Source organism: Ictidomys tridecemlineatus, chromosome 10 (genome assembly GCF_052094955.1).
Source record: "Ictidomys tridecemlineatus isolate mIctTri1 chromosome 10, mIctTri1.hap1, whole genome shotgun sequence".
In the NCBI taxonomy this organism is placed as follows: domain Eukaryota; kingdom Metazoa; phylum Chordata; class Mammalia; order Rodentia; family Sciuridae; genus Ictidomys; species Ictidomys tridecemlineatus.
The window spans coordinates 79,376,619-79,395,414 of NC_135486.1; the positions used below are offsets into that span (position 1 = coordinate 79,376,619).

Sequence of the window (18,796 nt, forward strand, 5' to 3'; positions counted from 1 at the left end):
AGTTATTATACATATATAAACTGAATGTAGTGAGATCAGGAGAGATGACTGAAATGTGGCAACCTTTTATACCTAAATACTTGCTTAAGTGCTAACACATGTGATTTTACCATTACCATGATGAGACAAAAGAAATTGTTTCAGGTGAAAGCATCCCAGCTCAGGAACTCTGAGGTTTGGAATCATACAACTGGGTTCTAAAGTGTAAGTAAGACTTTACAATTTACACCAAGCCACCAAATTAACTATTTTGGAGGTGGAAAAGAGTGATAAGCAGGTTCCTAAGTTTGTTTCTGTAGTCAATTCATAATTTTGGAATTTTCACCAACTTTCCTATTTTTAAAAAATGGAAACATACAGTGTGGTGTTTGCTAGTATATTTCCCTCTAGGCCAGCATTTTTTATTTTTTTCCAATTGAGAACTCAAAAAATAAATCTCAATGGTAAAGTCATTTTATTTCTCTATTTTACTTCTACCGGAAATGTAAGAAAACAGAGAAAGAAGTAAGAGGCTCTCCAGGAAGTGAGGGTGGAAACTCGGCAACCAGGTTTGCTTTCTCTTAGCCAAACCTTGAGAAGCCACAAAGAAGAGAGTGAGTCGGCAGGTTACATACAAGTTACGACACTTGCAATTAATTTATTAGGAACTCATCATTAGTCACCCCAGAGTTTTCAGAAAAACAGTGTTGTCTGAGAGGTTGTTGAGTTACATGTTACTGATAATGCCCTCAAAGCCAAAAACACTTAACTTGGTAATGGTTACATTTTGTTCTTTGACCAGGAAGTAGTTATAGTGACAAGGTACAAAAAATAATAAGCATGCAGCCCTTTATTTAGTTTTGCAAAGTCTCTGCTCATAGTTCTGTATATTACATGACTGTGTTATACAAATACATTTATTTACAAAACACTCTAGCTGTGCAAACTCATTGCTTTTTAAAAATGTATGGATAGCCCCATTTCTGCCCATTCCAATATATCTTCTTAAAGCATGCATAAAAATTAACTTTGGTGTGGGAAAACTACTCTATGTGCTATCACATACAGTATTTTTGTCTATTTATATATTTACAAAAGTTGATCAGTTTACAGAACCGTACAGAAGTGTACATTTTAAAATCCACAATGCAATAGTGTGGGTTACCAGGTCTCAGAAAACTAAGGAAGGGGTTAGATACTGTAAAGAAAACAATCAGAGAATCTCAACATGTTTAAAAGAAAAACAAAAAGAAAAGAAAAAAAAAAGCAAAGAAAACAAGCTTGCTTGGGCTAGCAAATTATTATACATACTTTTAATGGCAGTGCAATAGTTTTGATAAACTGCTTTCTACAGAAGCCTCCCTATTGGCTTACGTAGAAGTTCATTGGCTTAGAGTCTAGCACACTACTTTCAAATGTACAATGCTATAGTATCAAAATGTTTTGGCAAAAAAGATCTTGAAAGGAACCATGAAGTTTTGACAAAAATAGAAATCTGTAATAAAGCTAAATAACACTAAAATAAAAGGAAATATTATAGTATCTGTTTTACAATTTATATAGTCACACTTGTGTATTTCTCTGTTCACTTCTAGTCTCCGTAATGAAAAATATTTTTATACAAAACATACTAAAGTTCTGGAATCATACATGTTTTACATGCTTAATACAGTTTCCCCCATCTCTCACACACCCTGTCCGCTCCCCAAACTCTCTTTTTGGTAGCAACATGCTCACTCCATTTGACAGGTCTCATTCTAGACAGTAAACACTACGTAGTTACAACAGCAACAAAGTAAAAAACAAACAAGCTTTACCGAGATCTATTAATCCAGTATTTAGCACATACTTGTCATTAAGCCTCAAACAGTACAGCAATATATTACATTCTCTTGTGAAAACAGTTGTTGCAGACTGCTAAAAATGAAAAAACAAAACAAAACAAAATATGTAACTCCGACTTGGGCCTAACAGGATTTGGCCTTTAAGAGGTCTCCTTGGCTGTGGAAGGAGTGGCTTTGCTTGAACTTCCATTCTGTGCCTTGTAGCTGGTGAGGCTGGGAGTATGGATGGTCCTGATGCCTTTGGCACCTTGGCTGAGGGAGGTCGGGGAGGCAGGGGAGGGAGGGGAGGAGGAGGAAGAGGAAGGAGGGACTGCTCGGCCATTTTGAGTCTGCAGTGAGAATGAAAGGTGGTGACCTTTACCTGTGTGAGGGGGGCTCTGAAATTTTAAGGAGCCATTAGAGACAGAAGGGATGAGGGAGGCGGAGTGAGCGGATCGTCCTGTTTGAGGGCTGAGAGGGTTAGAAGTAATCGATGGTTTAGTAGCAGGCGGATTAGGAAGGTTAGAGCTGTCACCACTAGAAGAGGGCAGAGAACTGCTTTTCCCAGAGCTGGGGGAAAGGGCTGGAATCTTAGAAGCAGGTAAGGAGGGGGAAGTAGGCTTACAGTCCCCAACAGCTTTCTTAGCACTTCCATTAGCCTGCAAACAAAGATGGCGGAAGACAGTTTATCAGAAAGCTGGTAACACGATCAGCCCACAGGGCCTGGCAACACAGCCCTTCTGAGACTCATCCAATAAAAGAATAACAAAATAGTTCAAGGCCTGAACTAAGTCTTGTGCTTTTCTAGACCTGGCAGATCCCCCCCATGCCACCAACAACCACCCACCCCAGTCCAACCACATAGCAAAGGATGTTCAGGCAGACGGAAAGGAAGAAAGCATGTCACAGTCACTCCAACTACCACTTCCTGTGGGCAAGGTTGGCGGTGCATTGGGATTATTATTGGGTTTGGGCGGGACACTGTGATGGGAGAGTTAATGTACTCCTAGGGATGCAGTCATCACAGACGTTAGTATTGGTGACTTTAAGGGCAGTTCAACAGCAGGTTGGTCTGTCTCTGCTTCCCAACGTGTTCTTGATGAAGCACTACATTCACCAATGGAAATTCAACTGGTCTGGCACTGTGTGTTAACAGTTAAAATTTGGAGTCACAAAATAAAAGATGTTTTATTGCAAGCATGCAAGAGCGTGGTGAAAAGTTTAACAAAGGTTTTTGTTTTTTGTTTTTTTTTAGACTTTCTTCATGCCCCCAGATCCAGGATGACTACTGTAAACCATAGCTTACAAAGAAAACATAGTATTTGGTATGAACTAAGTCAGTGACTTGCTTCAAAACGGAAATCATGTCCATCCAAAATTGGGTTTAAGGTAAGACTACCTGACGATATTGGCGAGGATCCTGCAGTTTGGATTGCTTGCCAGGTTTGTCCAGGCTTCCGGGTCTATTCTTGGAACTCATAGGGACGGGCATCCTGCTCGTCTGTGGGGTCCCACCGGAGCCCTGTGGGAAGGACCAGCGAGAGGGGGAGGAGAAAGAGAAGCATGTGAGTGGATCGTCACCAAGGCTGCCCCCACTGTATGCAGAGAAGGCCAAGGGGAGAAGCCAGAGCCCTACATGCAGGACAGATCTAGGAGACACCAACGTGGGTTAATTGGAAGAATCAAACAGAATCAACTGCTCACTACTGATCAAACGGATTTTAATGTGAGTATCAGAGCAATCATTTCCAGAGCCAATGGCTGACCCAGCATCCGGACGTTTACCCGACACCAATCAGCAACAGAGGTAAAAACAGAATCAATTAGCTGTTAGACACCTAGTTGTTGTTGTTTTGAAGGTGAGAAAGGATGAGAGAAGGGGATCATGGCGAACACACACACAAAAAAATCACGAGCCACCTGAAAGGAAGCAATTAAATCACAAGACACCTTTGGCTAATGGTGATTATGGCAGGTTTAAGAAAAGCAGCTGGGTCTTTTCATTTTCCACCAGACCAAGATACCTTACGTGAAGCTGAAGATACTGACGTGGGGGGCTCTAGGGCAGGGGGGGCTTCATCCAGAACTAGCAAGGTTCGGGGAGGGGCCTCGTGGGCTGTGTGGGATGAGCTTGCAACAGATTCTCTGTTGGAGGAACACGAGGTCTCGACTAAGGCTTTGGGACTCATTTCACTGATCGTACTTTCAAGCTGTTTGATGGTCTTCTCCAGGCTGTCCAATGTTCTGTAGGTATTTTTCCTAATTTCATCAGTTCTTGAAACCTGAACTGTGCTCTCTAAACTGGGTTGCTCCTGTCTCCTGGCCATATTTTTCGGGGTGTCTTCAGGTTGAGACCTGGTGATTTCGAATCGCTTGGCTTCTTTGTGCTGTTTCAAAGTGCCATCCTCTTCCTCTTCCTCGTAGACCACCACCTGCAAGGTCTTCTTGCCCGTCTTGGTTCCTGTGCGGATTGCCTGAGTGAGAGCAGCAAGTTGCTTTTTAGGGAACTTGAATTTAAATTTTTTCTTGGGGCTTTCAAATTGGTCATCGGCCACGTCCCCTTTGCTTTCGGAATCTGGAGCATCTGTCAGGCTCAACTTGCACGGCTCTGTTGGGTTCATGGCCTGTCCTGCTGGGGGCTTGGTCTCTGCTGATAGGGAGAGTGGCTTCGATATCATCTCTGTCTGCTGTCCCTCACTCAGACTTCCTGAGGCAACCTGCGTAGGAAACATGTGGGAAGCGTCATTCTTGACTACGGAGTCTCCATTTTCCTCCTCTTCCTCCTCCTCTATCTTTTCTTCTGTCATCATTCTCTCCAATTCCTCATCACATTCTTCAAAGATTGTGGAAAGTCTCTTATATGCAGACCGGATGTCCATGGGTTCATCAAAAATGATGATAACTGGTTTCTTGTCTAGGCACACGACTGGCTCTTCGCCTTCAGTCACCTCTGGGCGGGAGGTCATCTCTTTCTTGGTATCGATGTTGACTGTCTGCACATCTTGTCCCTTTTGGCTCACTATGTCATGGACCTCCCCACTGGACAGCACCTGGACAGCGGTTTTGGTGATCATGAAGGCGATGTTGTCAGTGGCTGAATTTTCTTCAGTGGGAGAACCTGGAATTGAGTCTCCATCATCAGAAGGATTCAGGTTTCCATGCCTCGTCCCTTTGGGTCTTAGAACAACTTGGCTGATATCTGTCATGAGCCCAACTTGATCTTGTGTTCTGATGTCATGACTATTCGATTCTGTTGACCTGGCAGGGGAGGGAACGTGACACTTATCTGTATTTTCGGGTCCTTGTTCACCCATCTCCTTTGTCTTTCCGTAATTCAACTTCTGGTTCTCAGGGTCAGGTAGAGGGTACTGTAGTCCTGAGACTTGGGGCCCTTTGTTTATTTCATCTTCTAATGAGTTCGTTCCAGAGAAGCTGAAACTGACCTTTGGCATATTTTTCTGGGAATAGTTTCTACTGTCTCTGAATAAATTCTTATTGGAAATGGAATTTTCCTTCATTAAGATGTCAGTTTTATGTTCTGATGTTCTGGATGCATCAGAAATACTATTCTCCATTCCTCTTTCCCACTGAGGAGGGTCACTAGGTCTTAAAGCCCCTGCAGAAACCTGCGAGCAAGAGTGGAGGAGGAAAACCACACACATTAATCAGCAATGGATCTGCAAGGGAAAGTAATTGTCTGCATGGTTATCAGCTGGAACACAGATGTGGCGAACTCACCTTTTGTAATTCCATTTGGGGACCATTGTCATAGTCAACATCAGATTTCCGTACATCTTCATGGAAAATTTCCAAATTCTGGTAGAATAGTGTAGGACATGTTACTCCACAAAACCACATCCCCCCAAAGTGGACTATAACTAAATTGTTTCTTTAATTCTTTAATTAACATTTCCAAACATGCTGGTCAAGCACAATTGGTTACACGCCAATCCAAAGCCTATGGCTCTGTTTACCTGGGATTGCTTTGTTCTCCAACTTCCAAAAATGCCCTGTGTTTGCACAAGATGAAAGTCTCAATTAGCAAAATATTTCAAGTATTTAAAATTTTGTGGGGGATTATTTATGTGAATAAGGGGACCAATCAATACAACTTCTTTTCAACCTCTGACTGTGATCTTAGTTGAATCTGGAGCCAGAATTGCAGAAAGCACAGCATATGGAGAAGCAGTGTGTTCAGATTCTAATCCAAATCTTTCTCTTAACTATATGACTTTAGGCAAGTTATTTATTTCACTTGTCTGCACCTTCATTTTCTTGCCTAGAAACTGAGGAGTAAGACCAGGAGATTTCAAATGTCCCTTCCAGCTTGATTTCAGTCCTATTTCTGTTTCTGTGAAAATTGTCCTATAAAGACTTCTGCATTGATTAGGTATGGTGCTTTGGAATTGGAAAAACAACAACGACATTATTTTTCCCTGGTCAAATGACAGATTGAAGATGTCTCTGCAGTTTTTACGCAGGTGTCAAGGGGTCAAAATAACCTTCAAATTAATAACCAAGACAATCAAATCCAAATTCACAGTGATAATGTTGCCACAAAATACGGTCATGTATCACTTAACGATGGGGACCCATTGTGACAGATGCATCATTAGGTGATTTTGCTGTTGTGTGATAGAGTGTGTCTGTTCAAACCTAGAGGGTACATTATCCATTCAGTGAGGCCTCTTGATGTCATCAAGAGACATGAGGCTGCTACTTGTGCAATAGGCCAGGCTGTCTTACTGTGACATTTTTTTTTTTTTAATAAATAGAAGCACACACTAAAGTAATGATGCAAAGTATCAAAGATACAGGGATGGGACTGGAGTTGTGGCTCAGGGGTAGAGCACTTGGCTAGAACATGCGAAGCACTGGGTTCGATCCTTAGCACCACATAAAATAAATAAATATAATAAAAGTATTGTAAATTCAACTACAACTAAAAAAATTAGAAAAAAGATACATAGGTATTCAAAGTCTAGAAGATACATAAACCAGCAACAGTTGTTTATTATCAAGTATTACATACTATGCATAATTGTGTGTGCTGTGCCTTTACATGTAGGTCTGTTTCCATCAGCATCACCACAAATAGGGCAGTAATGGGCTGTGCTACGACCTATGGCTGCAGGGATTGTCGCTAGGGGACAGGGATTTTTCAGGATCATCATTGTATATAAGGTCCCCTGTAGACCAAAAGATTGTTATGTGGTGCATGACTTTTATCTAAACACAAAACAGATATATTAAGCTAAGACAGTGACAGTGACATCATGATTCAGCTTTACTTCTCTGTATATTACCATGCAACTTTCTCTACATTTTATGGTGTAGAGCAAAGATACATTTCTGAGGGTCTCACCAAGGCTCAGACTAAAGGGCCCAACAGTGAGGCTGCAGGTAATAATGGAGCTTCCCCTAGAAGCACAACCTCACCAGCCTGACTGTATGAGCAGCCTCAGGCCATGCCACCACCTGGACACTAGTGATGCCTTGTGGCTTGCAAAGCACTGCTGCCCCTTCTTGCTGTAGAAGCCCAAAAGGAAATAGTGGTTATAACAGGGTGTAACACAATCCTGAAGAAGGCTATTTGGTTAAACCAATGACAGAGTAACAAAGCACAATAACCCAGGCTGGGCCAACTCAACCCAAAGCAGTCCTAAGTCCCTGGTTAAAACTGGAAAGAATGTTCACATACACTTAAGGAATAACACACACACCGCAAGGTTAATTACACAGAAATATCCACAAGGTACAAGGCACATTTAGCCACCCAACACCTCCTGTTTTAACTTCTGCTCGTCCTCATGTTGAAGTCCCCCTGCAGAAGGGCAGTGCTGCAGTTTGAACCATACAGTTTCTCTTGTGGGATTTAAAATGTTCAGATTATAAAACAACTAACATGTCAAGTGCATGGTTTTTTTAAAAAAATAAAGTTCTGGCCTAAGGTTTCAACTCCAAATATGTAGTTAGCATATTTTCCTAGGACCTGAGTGAGAATTTACCCTCTGAATCAAAGAAGGGATTGGCATGTAATATTAGGAAGACACATGCCAGACTGGTATGTCTTCCTGTGTTCATTTATTGGGGTATCTGTCCTGATTGTTCAGGGGCCTATGCCACACCCATGTTAAATATTTAACATGGGTGTGGCATATTAAAAGTTAAAAGTGTCACCCTGCAGAACATGTATTTTGATGTTGATTTACTAGCAGAAATAATCAGGTGGAAAGGCATCATGTTAAAGGTGTTGAGGAGGGCTGAAGTCGTGGCTCAGTGGTAGAGTTGCTTGCCTAGCATGTGTGAGGCACTGGGTTCTATTCTCATCACCGCATATCAATAAAAAAAAAAAAACCCACCAACAACTAAAAAAATGTTTAAAAAAAGGTATTGAGGATACATTTCAAGTGAACTATCATTTTCATCATGATCTAGAAAAAGGAATACATGCATCAAAGCAAGTGTGACATTGGGTCAAAAGTGTCATGTAAATAGAAAATGATTTTTTAGTTTTAGAAGGTCAAGACTCTATGTGAAAAGGAATTAAGCCTCTTTAATATGTTTCTAGGCCCCAAGAGTTAGATTGCTTACATAACTGGAGAACCATACTCAATAGGCAAATGGACAATAAATCAAAATAAGAGACATAGTTACAAGAAAATTGCATAAAAGCAAAGTATTAGGCTAGAGCTTCATGATAATAAGAGGAAAACATTTCACTTATGGGACAGGTGAACAGCCCAGGTAGAGGTTAATAATGACAAAAACTGAGAGACAAATTTGAAACTTATGGTTATTATGAAATAGATCTATATCTGATAGAATGATCCAGAAAAAGCACCTGCAATTAAACCCAGTGTTAGGCACTCAAGATAGACCTGCTGGTTTTCCAAAAAAATCCTTGGTTGTGATAAATGATATCAATGGGATATGGGTTTTTAATTATGGAATAACAAGAAACCTCATGCAACATTCTAGCCAAATTGAGAAGTTCAAGTTAATAAATCAATGATTGCCTCTTTCAGAAGGGATCTTTGAGAAGTTCTAAGTTCCCAGTCAGTGTTTTAGACAGAAATGGTTGTATTGTCCCAAATATGCCATGCTAGGTCATGCCAGGGCCACCCATGAGTTAGTTATATTTAATAAGATCACATAAGAAAATTCCACATAAGAAAATTTCACATGAAAAAGCAATATATTTCCAATATGACTTTGAGTTCAAATTAGGAGGAGGGTTTCTTCATGAGAGAGATCTATCAATATTCTTGTGATCTCCTCTGGTGGAAAGGATTCTCCTTCCCCTGGTAGCAATTTTATATGTCCCTGATGTGGCAGATATGGTTCATCCAAGGGCTCTAGGCTGGCTGTGAGCCAGAGAGGAGCAGATTTCTTGAAGGCTTTGTCAGACCAGCCTTCAGACACCGTGACGTGCCATCTCCCTCACTTAGATATGGACCAAGGATCCCAGTTGGAGAAGCTGTGGTGCTATCTGGCACCTGATTAGTTTGACTTTATTTAAGGGAAACTTTGAGTCCCTGAATTCTGATATATAAGTTCCTGGTGAGAATTGTTAGGACTTGATTGGTTAAGCTTTTTATCCTGATATTTAGACAAGTATCTTCATTAAAACAAGATGGCTTGAAACCCCCAAATCATAAATGCTCTAGATCCAATTTAAAGCCACAACTCCAAAGTCCAGGTTAATATCCTTTCTCTAAAGTATGTATGCAATGACAACTGCTTTTTTTTTTAAGCCTGGACAATCTTTTAGAAGCTACAAATATAGTTCAGTGCTAAAATTATCTCAGAAGTGTATCTCAGAAGACACACTTTAAAAACTGGTAATACTTCACAAGGATTCTGGTGGGCATTCTTGGACACATGTATAAATACTCATAGGTTTCTGTGATTCCATATTTATACATATGTGACCAAGATATTTTCTGTTATGCAGGTCTTCCCTGAGACTAAGGCTTTCACCTATTTTTAATATAGTTTCTTTCTTTTTTTTTTTTTTGGTCCAGAAGACATGTTAAAAGTTGGAAAACTTCTATATATTTGGTTGCTATTTCTTTTTTTTTCCTTTCTAGAGTTGTTATAGAAAATCTAATATTCTTTAGTTTAGGAAGATATTGCTTAGCTTTTGCATATACTATTATATGCTGGGCACAGACACACGATGTTCACTCTGGAAACCTGAGCCAGGTATCTCTGATCTCAACATAAACCTGTGTCTCTATTAGTTAAAAAAAAAAAAAAAAGGCAGAGAGAAGGAGAGAGAGGGCAAGAAGGTCAAGTGCAAGAGAGCCGTGTTAGTGTCAGAGCAAGGAAGAAAGGGCTGTCTGACCATGTGGCAAATGCATAATTGCCACGTTGTTACCTTCTTCTCCTTGGGTGGCACTGTGGCGCCTGGCCTAGTGTCTTTAACGTGACTGTCAGCCCGGGACTGCTCAGCATGACTGTTTGAATTTACTTCCATAAAGGAACACTTCTGGAATGCCTAAGGAATTAAAATAGTGAGGTTAACAGGGGTCCAAGTATACCAAGCAGAGAAGAAGGAAACAGGCAGGAATCCAAAAGCACAGGGACCCCAGTACTGGGGTCCTGCCTGCAGTCACACCAGGGAAGCAGCACCCTGAAATCCTGCTCTCCACGGGCCCTCAAGTCAGCAGAACAGTTGACTTGGGGGTGAACCTCTGGGACATCCTCACCAAGATAAAATGGGCAGAGCCCTCAAGAGGAACACCCTGGGGCTGGGGGTGTATCTTATGACTGAGCACATACTTGACAGGCATGAGACCCTGGGTTCAAACCCCAGGACCAAAAAAAAAAAAAAAGAGGAGAGGAACACCCTTTCTTTTGTGTGGGTGAGCCTGATTTGCACTTAGTAGGATTTCTTGCTCTGACCTTTGCAAGATGTTGAATGTAAGTGAATTAAAACAAAAAGATCTTTTCCTTCATTCCTTTAAAAACAAAACAAAACAAAACAATTTTATTGTATTATAGGAAGAAGTTCACAGGACATTTTAAACCTTAAAAGTAATTTTTACTAATCCATTCTCTGAAATAGTTAATAGTTCCTACCCTGCTCTGAGGCTCATTTACAATGAAGTGACCCTCCTCAGCACCCATACATGCATTTCCAAATGGCCAGGGAGCTGCCTGAGCCCTGGAGATCTGCCTCTGAAAATTAACCATTGCCACCCTGGGAGCCAGAGGCTGGCTTGTGTGGACACTGTCTCACGGAGGCCAGTTCCCTGGCAAAGAAAGAAAGTAATGGCTGTGACTAGAGGGCTGAGAAGGAAGTGGACATTTCTAGAGCCTCCTGACACTTGACAATGACAGCAGGAGAGCTGAGGACTCAGGAACCCAAGTTCATGACTATCATTGGTTTTCAACCAGTTAATTTGAGGGAAAAGGACCATCACCAAGGCTTCTTCCAGAGAACAACTAAATCAAAATATCTGGGCCTTTTCCAATTCCCCAAATAATTCTAAAGTACAGTGAGGATTGAAAATCACTAACGTAGGGCTGGGGGTGTAGTTCAGTGCTAGAGCACTTGCCTAATATGCATGAAGCCCTGGGTTTGACCCCTAGCCCTGCCAAAAACAAACAAAAACTCCAACAAATAAACCAACCAACCAACCAACCAACCAAAAAACCTTATATAAATGCATCATCTCAAATAATTGTCTAGTATTTTCTTTATGTCAAATACAGACGTTTGGAAATAAGTTGGCAGGCAGAAAGGAGAATTGGTGTCTTCTCTATATGAACATTCCAGAACTGGTCCTAAAGTCCAAAGATAGCTGATGGTGAGAGCCTCCTCTGCACTTTCTCCCATGACTCTGCTTGTCTCTCTCTTCTTGCCCCCCTGCCTTCCCTGCTACCTCACAGAAAGCCAGTCCTGGCTCACCTGAGAATCCCTGGCTTAAATGCCTGCCCATAGCCTTGCTTACTGAATCTACTCGCCATCTCTGTTGGGCTGTTAGGCCCTGGCTTTCAGAGCCTGTGTTTTCTTCTGATGCCTGGTGATGCTCTTAGAGGGGGCTGCAGAGTCTCCTCATCCTGCCCAGGATCTAACTCTAGAGGAAGAAGCAAAGAAATCAGCAAGGTCCTTGGCCACTGTCCTAGCAGGTTGGTTCTTTGTCCCAGCAGGAGAGCCAACAGGGCTTGGCTGAGTTAGGGTCGCACATCATTAATCACTGTGAAATGACCATCCACCATGGGGGCCAGAGGCCAGATACTCCATGTAATGAAAAGCGGTCATCAAAGAGGGTATCGAAGGTTAAGATTTCAGTGGAGGGAGGCATTCCCAAGTGGCAGGTTGGAAGTGACTACAATAAATGTATGACTTCTCTTAAATGGCTTAAACCTGGATTATTCACAAATCTACAAGTTATTCACTTTACAAATCTATATGCTCCAACCATTCTAAAACCCTGTGAACAGTCTGATTTGGTGAAGGGATGTCCCAGGTCAGTCTGAGTTTTACTAAGGCTCAAAAGGGTTTACGTATATGACAGAGTAATCGAGAATCCTATTTTCCCTGTAAAATCCAGCAGCTCAATTCTGGCAGTTATTACCATGGAAACTAGTAGTGGGAAAACGACATGATTTGAAAGACTCCCTACTCCAAACGAAGAAGGAGAATCCATGGGCCTGCACAGCCCCACTTTGTGCAGGGAGAAAATGACATGTTTTGGAGCCCCAAGAAGTGTGACTATCTGATAGATGGAAATATCCTATAATACGCAGGAGTCCAACAAAATTCAGAGTTTAGTCTGGGAATTGTGTACGCGTTAGTCAAGTTTTTAGAACACACTCTTAGGGAAGATTCTTATCTATGATTGGAATGTAAGATATCAGTTATGGGTATAGTTCCTATATCCCATCCTTAATCCTATGAGTGAAAAAGTAATAAGCATGTAAAGCTGCTGAAGTATCATTTCTCAAACAGGCCAAGGCAAATGCAGAGCACATTTTTTTTTTTTTTCAGCTCTTCAGAATATCTGACAAGATGACATTCACGTAGAACAGGAACCTGGTATGAACTACAGGTGGTCATTCATTGGCATGACTCAAAACTGGTCACTCTAAAGGTTAGAGCCAAAGAACAGTATCCACCTAAAGTGCACTTCAATCAGTGCTTATCAAGGCAAGACAATGGCTGGTGTTTCTAATCACCATCTTAATTGCTTTTGGGATGAAGCAAAGACTATTAAGTCAGAAGGAAAAGAAATAAAATCCTATAGCTAGAGCTAGGGAGGAGTACAAATGATTTTTCTTTTCTTTTTTTTTTGGTTTGGGCAGACATTTATTTTCTAAGATCCTAAAACCCAAGTAACAAAAGCAAAAATATAGAATGAGATTTCAGTAAAGAGCTTTCTCACAACAAAGGAAACAATTAATAGGGTAAGATAAAATTTTATAGATTGGTAGAAAACATTTGCAAGTTATGTTATCAAATGTGAGGCTGATATGCAAAATATATAAGCAACTGAAATGATTTAATTATAATAAAATAAATAACTCTATTAAAATGGGAAAATTACTTGCATAGTCATTTCTCCATAGAAGATAATTACATATCAAACAGATTCTTGACAAAGATGCTCAACATCACTGGTGAGATTCCTCACACGTCTCACAGGCACCCCAAGAGCCTGGTATGGTGCCATCTTGGAAAAGTAGAGGCCAAGGCTAGAGGATGAAGCTTATGCGTCCTAGATCCAGGGCCCCCTCCCCAGCCTTCTCTAGCTACCAATCTGTGAAAAGCGGTGTCTAGAGAGTCCTGGATGAGATGGTAGAGTCAATGGCATTCACCTCACTCACATACCTGGAGTTCTGCCATTATTTTGTCTCCTTCTTCTTCTTCTTCCTCCTCATCTTTCAAGGAGGACGCAGTGACTGGTGGTGGGGATGGGGCCCAGGCTGAAGCAGGCTCTTCTGCTGGACATTTTGTGGCTCTTGTCTGTGGGCTTGAACCAACATCTTCACCACTGGCCTGTGGGAAATTCAAACCACAGATAATGGCTTAACACCTCTTAGGTACCAGCTAAAAAGTGACAGATTCACACGATCCCTCGTCATCTGATCCCTTGGCTTCCTGGATCTTCACACTTAACTGAAAGGCTAGTTTGGGTTTTCATTTTGACAAGTCGTCATTTTGGTAAATGGATTGAAGAATTGTAATAAAAATCAAAACTCAGCATCCAGGCCCTTTAAGAAAGGCCACCTCCCATCCTCCATTTCCTTGGAAATTGTATTTTACATTTAATGTGACAAAACTTGCCAAGTTAAGCGGGAGCTATAGCTCACTTAACTTCTTTCTGTATAAACCCTCACCTGTGTCAGCTAAGCCGCTACCTTTGTAAGATACCTTTCTTTCACTTTCCCTTTTCTTCCCCTATTTTTAATCTTAAGATGCCCTGTTTGGGGAGTAGCTTATGATTTATTTATTTTATTTTATTTTTTGTTTTGGTAATGAGGGTTGAACCCAAGGGTGCTCAATCACTCCCAGAGCAACATCCCCAGCCCTTTTTATATTTTATCTACAGACAGGGTCTCTCTGAGCTGCTTAGGGCCTCGAGGCTGTTGAGGCTGACTTTGAACTGGCAATCTTCCTGCCTCGGCTTCCAAAGTCACTGGGATTACAGGTATGTGCCACCAGGCCTGTGATAGCTTGTAATTCACACTTAAATCAATGCAGTGAAAAGTCAAGTCAGGATAAAACCCGTGATGCGAGTCTATTCTAGTCACATCAGCTGGGTTTTCCCACCTGTGGCACTCCTTGGGCATATAATTTAGTTGAGGTTCTATTTCTCTTCTCCATATAACTGCTCTTATGTTTGGACCCAGAGCATCTTGTCTAAGGGTATCATCGTGCCCCAAAACCAGTTTACTAGGAATCAACCCATCAGACCTTGGTGGTGGTGCTCTCCTTCCTGCCAGTGTAGACCACATCACCGGATCTCGTGGTAGTGAGCCCCGATCCGGGCAGGTAACTTCTCCGAGGAGGTGGGGGAGGGGGAGGGGGTGATTTCCCCCCTAGCTTGTCCAAGTCTGGTTCTGAATTTGGTGAGTCTTCTGGAAAACAATGTGCCATAGTGATTTTTTTTTTCAAGATAATGTTCAAAAAGTCCAGTGTATTGCTATAAGCTTTAAGAATACTGACTTAAAAATTTTGTCTTTCCCATATAGCAACGATTAAGCATACAGATCCTGAAGATCGACTGGATTGAAATCTCAGAAAGACTCTGTACAAATGACCTAACTTCTCTGTGTCTCAGTTTTCTCATCTATTAAATGGGTATTCATTATTAAATTAATTTTTAATGACACAAAAAAGCTGATTGTCACTTGAAAAAACGAGGAACTAAAGGTAATTCCAAAATGCCTCATATGTCCTCCAACATCTTCAGTCCCTCAGTGAAAAGACAGATGTATCAAGAGGGATGTGTGTGGGGAATGTTAGAGGAGGATCTAGCTGAGGGAAGGCCAGAGAGGAGATAAGCCAAGTGAGGACAAAGGACAAAGCCAGAGAGGAAGTGAATTATTTTTTAAAAATTGGGGTCATGGTTACGTGGTTGAAAAAGATTCTTTCTGCCAAAAAATAATAAATAAAATAAAATAAAAGGAGGGAATAAGTGTAGAAATCAGAGTATTATAAATAGACATTAATTTCTGGTCACACATCTCTAGAGGCCTGCACATTAGTGGATTATTTCTGAGAAGGAATCAGAGCATTAAAAACAACAACAGTAATAAAAAAATATAACAGTAAATAATAGAACATTGTAACTCAGTAAAAATATTCTTGGGAGTTACTTGAAACATTCGTGCAGAACCCTTTTCAATCTGAAAGAATAAAGAGGGAAAATGAGGCACGTTAATAAAATTGATGTTATATTTTTGTTGTATAAATGCAAGAAGGAAAAATTATGAGAACTACATAAAACATCAAAGGACTGTAAGGCAAAATGAATGATGGGGCAGAGCAGACGTCCACAAGATAGAAACGTAATGAGTGGGTCATTTTAGCTCTCAGAAATTCTTCCTGGGGACTTGGAGAGACAGACCATCTTTCTGAGAAAAGTGTCCCTCCCAGGTCCTACCCTGTCGGAGTAGATGTTGCCTGGCTATCCAGGGGCCCCAGACAGGCCTCATCCAGATGGCATGTGGATGGGGTGGGGCAGGGGCACTGAGGCCTCTGAGCAGAGGCTGACGGGGGAGAGTTTCAGTGAGTGGAGCTTTGGAGAATGAAATGTGGCAGGGAATATTCCATGAATTTTCAATCCAATCCACTTAATGTTCCTTGACAAGCAAGTCCAGGTGGTGATTCCTTTTCAAATTAATTTTAATGGTTGGACAAGGTACTGTTGAATGTGATACGGCAGAGACTTTAGGCTGCATGTAAAATAACATGTCTGTACACAATTTTAAGATCAGAGTAAGGCATGTGCCTTGTAATTAGTGAAATATTTTGTAGTTTGAGTTTGTAAAGTTATATTCATGCATCACTTAAAAATAGGGAGACACGCTGAGAAATGTGTTTTTAGGTGATTCTGTCAGTATGTGAACATCACAGATGTACCTACACAAACCATGATGGCTACAACATCACTCAGGAGGACCACCATGGTATGTGAGGTCTACTGTGGGCCACACGTTATGTGGTGCACGACTGTATTTTATGTTAGTATTGACACACTGATGCTTCAACTTCCATGATTGAGTTGGTTAAATATACATTCTAATAATTTTCTCAAATGTAGAATTTCACCTGATGATTGACATAATATTCCCTGAGGAACTCATAAAATCCACCATTTTCTTTCTGGGTGATGGTGGTGGCGGACAAAAAGCTCTTCTCTTAAATGTAGGCCTCAAATTTTCCTAGCTTCTGTTCTAAGTGTCATATGTTCAGAGGAAATAGAGAAGCTGGAAAATTACCTTTTTCTTTATTGGACATTATCTGTCATCCTAACACCCAACATGGCTTCCTGCCACAGTGAGAGGTAAAAAGTCGTAGCAAGGATCTAAGGAACACCTGGGGATTCACTTTATATGATTCTGGAGAAGTGAGACCTTGGTCCCGTTGTCTAGCATAAGCTCCAGGAGTGACATCCCTCTGAGCTGAAGACACCCCACACTGGCAGCTCTAGCTGTGAGATCAACCTCACCTGAGAGTTCCAGCTTGTCCACGGGGGCATCTCCCTTTGGCAATGGGGCCGAGGCTGGTGGCATCTCCAGGTTTGGAATTGACTTCATGATGTTGGCCTGAGCTTCTTCCAGGAGCTTCTCAAACTCTTTCCCATTATAATGGTCCAGATTTTGCCTTTTCTCTTCCCATTTCCTTTCTGCTTTCTAAAGGGAAATGGCAAAAGAAGACAGTTTAAAAACCAGAGGGGAGAACTAATTTAGTCTGGAGATTTCACATTGAAGTTGGGTATGTAACTCAGTTAAAATGTCGACAAGACAATGTCCCGGTTTTCCTTGGAGGGACAACTGCACATATCAGATGAGTCCTGGCCACCCGACCCTTCTGCTGTCTGCCACATCATTTAGAACTACATGGCTTGACATTTCAGCCCAGGTGACAGTCATCCACAGAGAAGCAAGCTCAGAAACCCAAACCCATTCCTTAAATGATCACTAAGCTCTTATGACATACTTCTACCAATACAGAATAAAAAGGGACACAGATAAAGCTGTCAAAGATACGTTTTTCACTACCAAATTTTTGCTTTTTAAAGTAAGTTTTCATTGTAGAGGATATGTGCAAACAAATGAAAACCGCAACACTAACAACAAAATAATCTTGTTCTGTTCTGATTATACACTGTGTGTGTGTGTGTGTGTGTATTGAAATATCACATAGTATTTGGTTAATATGTACACTTTTTATGTCAGTTTATAAAAGACAAAATTAATTTTAAAAATCCTACATCTTAGTTCCACTTCTAAGAACTAAGAACTGCTATGTAACCCTTTCTTGGTCATGTTTTTTTTTTTTGAATCCCTATATTTTAAAAGACATTTCTCCTGTGATTTTACAGATGGTTCATTAATCATTCTAGAAAGGCAGAGTGGAAATTAGCCCCAGAACTAGTGGAACCTCAGAGTTCAAGATTTGGAAAAGATCACTGAATCAACACACTTTATGTAGGAGTTTGGGGTGCAGTAAGATGAAGAATTTGCTCAAGGTCCCCATATAATCAGTACCCTCACTCATTTTTTCTTCTTAGCATTTACTATCAGCTGGCATATACGTGTTCTCAGTTTCCCCACAAGTAGGTAAGGTTCTTGAGGACACAGACCTTATCTTTCTGTTCACTGCCTATCCCAGAGCGTAGGAGGGCTCAGCATCTCTACTGAATGAATAAGGTTCATTCCACTTTTAGTGGCTAAACTGACAGAAAGACCCAGGTCTCCCTGTTTGTGGATCAGGGAATTTTTAGGAGATGATTTATGTCTCTTCTCAAAACAAAATATACAAATCACAATGATTATTATACTAAGTTCTTAAATATCCATATTCTTTTAAAAAATTTTTGGTGGGGGGAGGGTACAAGGGATTGAACCCAGGGGCACTTAACCACTAAGTCACATTCCCAGTCCTTTTTTTTGTTGTTGTTGTTTGTTTGTTTTATTTTGAGATAGGGTCTCCATAAGTTGCTTAGGGCTGAGACAGGTTTTGAATATGTGATCCTCCTGCTTTAGCCTCCTGAGCTGCTGGTATTAGAGGTGTATGCCACCCCATCTAGCAATATCCATATTCTTAATGGATATTTGTGAAATAAAAGTGTCATCAGACTGACATCCTTTAAGTATTGAGATAAGTGATGAGATGTCTTAAGAGGCGATTATAAATTCTCAGGAGGAAAGGCATATTCCCCAGCTTCTCTATCAGGCATTAAGGACAGAATCAAAGGCCAGAAAAATCCTATGAGAAGCAGTATTAATTAATTAATTTTTGCAATTCTGGG

General features: G+C 41.0%; 1 protein-coding gene across 25 annotated transcripts in view; it reads right to left on the reverse strand.

Moving 5' to 3' along the window:
• Positions 1-606: 606 nt before the first annotated feature.
• Kiaa1217 (KIAA1217 ortholog) overlaps positions 607-18,796 on the reverse strand; it is a 417,228-nt gene continuing 399,038 nt past the window's right edge. For 11 of the 25 annotated variants that reach the window (XM_040277700.2, XM_040277697.2, XM_040277695.2 and 8 more), the window contains 9 exons: positions 16,991-17,174; positions 14,731-14,894; positions 13,645-13,812; positions 10,186-10,305; positions 5,777-5,812; positions 5,541-5,618; positions 3,827-5,428; positions 3,202-3,324; positions 607-2,461 (listed from right to left, as the gene is read on the reverse strand). In XM_040277700.2, coding sequence (XP_040133634.2) covers positions 1,964-2,461; positions 3,202-3,324; positions 3,827-5,428; positions 5,541-5,618; positions 5,777-5,812; positions 10,186-10,305; positions 13,645-13,812; positions 14,731-14,894; positions 16,991-17,174 — 2,973 coding nt within the window. In that variant the 3' untranslated portion in view covers positions 607-1,963. Of the gene's footprint in view, positions 3,325-3,826; positions 5,429-5,540; positions 5,619-5,776; positions 5,813-10,185; positions 10,306-13,644; positions 13,813-14,730; positions 14,895-16,990; positions 17,175-18,796 lie in introns of all 25 variants that reach the window. The other 14 variants (XM_078023312.1, XM_040277698.2, XM_040277701.2 and 11 more) reach the window with 7 other exon arrangements.